We start from the raw sequence: 4,163 nt of genomic DNA on the forward strand, positions 1-4,163 counted from the left end.
AGTTACTAACGCAATTGGGGCAGGAAATGCTATTCAAAAGCCAAACGGATTCTGGGACTGGGCGAGCTCAATGCCTAAGGAATAGGAAGCTGTTCCCTTCTCTTGCCTCATCAGATTTCTAAGAACTAACTACTTGCCCCAGACTTCAAGAATCTCTCAGTGTCCACGTACTTCGTAGTGTAGTATTTTTAGCCATATACTCTGTCATCCTGAGGTTTTGTGGGGAAATACCCATTCTGGCTGCTGAGGACCCTAAACCAGGTCAATAGGGACTTATTGCTAAACATGCAAATGTCTACAGGGAAGCTGCAGGAATTCTGCTGCCTGAACTGTCAGTAGCGAGGAATAAAGATGAAACTGTTCTTGTCTTCCAGGTCAGCCACAGCTAATGTTGACAGCAGGACCCAGTGTCGCAGTTCCTCCACAAGCACCTTTTGGCTATGGCTACACTGCACCTCCATATGGGCAACCGCAGCCGGGCTTTGGGTACAGCATGTAAGAAGCAGCACAAGTCAGTTTGGAGCTAGCATATTTTCTTACTGAAACTCCACCGTCCCTCCCCGCTTTAACTCATAACAGGGAAAAGCAAGAGTTCTGCCTCGTGTTCTTGTAACCTTTATTTCATGAAGGACTGTTTTTTCTAGCGCAAACTATTTGAATCACTTATGTTAAATCTTTTTCACATTCCATGTCATTTAGACTTTACAAGGGGAATAGTTTAAACAACTTTGTTCAAGTGGGCTTTTGCAGGACTGCTTATTACCATTAAGTCTATTGTGAAAATTCTGATTTGCACTCTATAGTGTTAAACTCTAATATTGAATCTTAAGTTCATTGTATGTGAGCAGCTTACAGTATGTACTGTCTATTCTAAATGCATTTAAGTCTCACTGTATATTCGGAGAAAGCTAAAGCGAAGATACTTGTATTTGACCTTGCAAGACTGCTGACAGGAGACAACACTAATCAGCATATCCTTCCCTGGTTGGATTGCATAGCTCTAAAAGAATTTAAAATGCGTACAGACAACCTTGCCTGACTTAAAATGAGTAAAAGTTTTTTGGTTTTTTTTTTTCCTCCTTAACCTATGCAGGTTTTTCCAGTTATGCATATAGAAAATGCTAGTGTCTTTTTGCTCACTCCATATGTAACAGATGACCTTATGTTGTGCTGTATCCTGTGCTTTTGTGGGACATTCCATTCAGGAACAGAGCACCATGATTCCAATCTGTGTATTTACTAACCCTGCCCTGAGGTTTGTGTATGTTGGATATTGTGGTGTTTTAGATCACTGTTTTGAGTGTACAGAAGAGAGAATTCAAGCATATTGCTGTTCAGTTTTGTTTGTGCAATTTGAAATTACTCAATTTAAAAATAAATTACTGGACTGTGGACATGCTGCATAGTGGTAGCTTCACTTTACTGTCTTCAAAAAGGACCTTCGAACTCAAACCAAGTATTACAGTGCTAGTAGCATGGGGCATGCAAGTGCGTACGTTCAAGGGTATGAGGGGCCATCAGGAAAGCAGCAGTGGAGACCATTAGTGGTGTCTTGCACTGAGAGGGCAATACAAGAAAATATGTAATGCTTTTTCTATAGAAAGATCATGCCAGAGAACAAAACAGCACTTTTCAATAGTTGGCTGCATTGTGGTCAACTACAGCATATTTGACCAGACGATATCGTAGGATTGTAGTAGGGCGTGTCAGTTAAATTGAGATCATGTTCTAGGTATGTAAGTTGCCTTAAATATATTTAGCTTCAAATAAAATTGACTTAAATGTTTCTCTATGAATACTGTCATATTTGAGTGTAACGAGTATTACAGCACTGGCCACGTTTGACAGCTGTAGAAGCTTCCTTCTCTTAACCAGGAGCCGTCCTCGGGGTCAGGTTCCAGCTCCGAGGCTGAATCCCCTTCCTGCTTGCTCCTGTGAACTCCACGGTTACACTGTGTGACCCTGTCAGCTGAGCACGGCAGCTGTTCCATGTGTAATGGCGTGTCTCGGCATCTGGGGGGCCTTAACCTGCCACAGGCTGGAAGTGGCTATAGGTCTTTGTTCAAGAGCGTGGTGGAGCAGAAGTCTGCAGCGAGAGCGTCAGTCTTTGAGAAGCACTATGCCTGAATAAGAGGTGCAGTATAAAATCTTCTCCATTCTCTGTGTTTATCGCACTTGCTTAACGCTTGCATTTCAACCCCTCTGACGTTCTCTCTGGGTCTGTAAATTTGACTGATGGAGACAAATCCTTCTGTTCCCTCTTTTACAACCTATTTCATAGGTACTCAACTGGAAGACATGGCTGAGAGGCTGTAAAAGAAATGCGCTCAACAGCACATTCTCACAGAACAGCTTTGTTGTAAAACTGACTCAGAAACTCCACCTGGTTAGAAGTGCAGGGAACTTGCCTTTTACAGTGCGAGAGCTACGATGGAGCTCCACAGGTAGAATTTACACGAGCCGTGATCAGCACGATCTGAACTCTGTCCAGTAACTTCTGTAACCGAGACCTGTTAATCCCAAGTAGAACGGGACTTGGGTTGTCATACAGGGACTAACTTGTTTATAGGTAGGGTAACTCCCTACACCTTGGCTAAATGGGGAACGCTGACCCGCTCGCAGATTCCTGCAAGCGCGGTAGCTACACAGACACCTCTAAAGGAGCATGGCTCATGGCTTCTCCCTACAACTGTTTACTGGCTCTTAAGGTCTGGGCTGCAAAGCCTGTTTAACTCGATTGGTCTCATGCCAGTTACAAGCTATTGCATCAGGTACTCCATTAGAAACTGTTTGTGCAAGATGCTGGCTACAGCTGCCCCCAGCTGTATGGGGCAATTTTAACCGCTCCAGCAGCTAATCTTGTCTGAATTAAAGAATGCGTCTCTTCAAAAAACCCTCCTGTAAGGCAGAGAGGGGGAACCTGTCGTTTTTAGCACATGGGACAAATTCACTTAAACCTTTATTCAACCAAGTGCAAAATAATCAATTGCACAAGTCTTAAATATGCTGGGTTCCCTCTTATGGGGAGGAAAATTCTGCCAGCTCCACTTTCCTCAACTCCATTGAGCCTGGCCTTTTCTTTCCCACTTTAGAACAATACAGAAACTAGAGAAACTCATGATTTGCAAATTTAAATCTCTTACTAAACCTGGTTATTTTATTCATACTGAGAGAACATACAGAAAAATCCAAAAACTTGGACTTTATCCCTTCAGTACTGATCAGATTTCTTTGGTCCCCGGTTTAGAAGAGTTTTAGGTGACCAGAAACTTTATCTACTACATCAGCTGGTCCCGGTCCGATACCCAGGACCGTCTGGGAGCCTGGAGCTATCTGAGTACGACCCGCGTCCTGTATTAAGCTCACAGTCAGACCGAGGTGTTTAGCATCAGCCAGGAGTTGGAGCAGAGTCTCTTCATCGGGAGCTTTGAGGACCACTTTAGGTTGTCCGCAGTACTCCCACTGCTTCAGCAGTTCGGGATTTCTTCTCTGAACTTGCTTGTAGGCAGAAACAGCAGCGTGGGAACACTGTGCTGCTACTTTACCCTTTCCCATCTTCAAATCGTTGCGGACGATCAGCACCATCTTGAACTCCCCGGACTCCCCCATGACGTTGGCTTCGCTCCCCAGGTTGTTCGCAGGCGCGGTCGCTCCGGCTTTGGGCTGCCTTAAAAGCCTCCCCCGAATGCCCCATCCCAGGCACACTCCGCACGCGACTCCAGCGACGACGCTGAGGAACCCGGGTTTAGAGAGATAATCCATGACGGATTTTGGGGACTGGCTGTGGGAGGGGGGGGGAAGACAGAATTTACCCGGGTGTTTTTCGCACCTGGTTATTTGGAGATGACACTTGTTAAAAAAAAAAAGAATCGTCCCGTTTTCGTGCGTTGGGAAAGGCGGGTCAGAGACCCCTTCCTCGGCGCGTGGGCTCCCGCCTTCCCCGTGGCAGCTTTCTAACCCCAAACACGTCACCGGTGACGGAAAAAACCCGGGAAGCGAAGAAAAAAACCGCAAGTTAAGTTACGGGCTTCAACCCGGGAAGCGGAACGAAGAAAAAAACCGCAAGTTATGTGAAAGTGGCGCCCGAAAATGGTGGGAGAAACGGTAAAATGGTGGGGTTTGTTTTTTTAAAGTCAATACCCAAAATTCACTCGAGGGCTGCC

The 4,163-nt window shown here is 45.3% G+C and overlaps 2 protein-coding genes across 3 annotated transcripts in view; one reads left to right on the top strand and one right to left on the bottom strand.

The window, feature by feature from the left end:
• CLTC (clathrin heavy chain) overlaps positions 1-1,787 on the top strand; it is a 26,573-nt gene extending 24,786 nt beyond the window's left edge. For both annotated transcript variants that reach the window (XM_019471812.1, XM_009278211.2), the window contains one exon: positions 375-1,787. In XM_019471812.1, the coding sequence (XP_019327357.1) occupies positions 375-499 (125 nt within the window). In that variant the 3' untranslated portion in view covers positions 500-1,787. The remainder of the gene's footprint in view (positions 1-374) is intronic.
• Positions 1,788-2,880: 1,093 nt separating this feature from the next.
• On the bottom strand, positions 2,881-3,778 carry PTRH2 (peptidyl-tRNA hydrolase 2). Its single transcript, XM_009278212.2, has one exon. The coding sequence runs from the start codon at positions 3,760-3,762 to the stop codon at positions 3,244-3,246; it is 519 nt and encodes a 172-aa protein (XP_009276487.1). The 5' UTR covers positions 3,763-3,778; the 3' UTR covers positions 2,881-3,243.
• Between the last annotated feature and the right edge of the window lie 385 nt (positions 3,779-4,163).

This window comes from Aptenodytes forsteri, unplaced genomic scaffold (assembly GCF_000699145.1).
Source record: "Aptenodytes forsteri isolate BGI_AS27 unplaced genomic scaffold, ASM69914v1 Scaffold66, whole genome shotgun sequence".
NCBI lineage: Eukaryota > Metazoa > Chordata > Aves > Sphenisciformes > Spheniscidae > Aptenodytes > Aptenodytes forsteri.

What these genes read in the sequence shown, in the direction of transcription:
- PTRH2 (XM_009278212.2), bottom strand. Translation starts at nt 3,762, where the DNA reads ATGGATTATCTCTCTAAACCCGGGTTCCTCAGCGTCGTCGCTGGAGTC.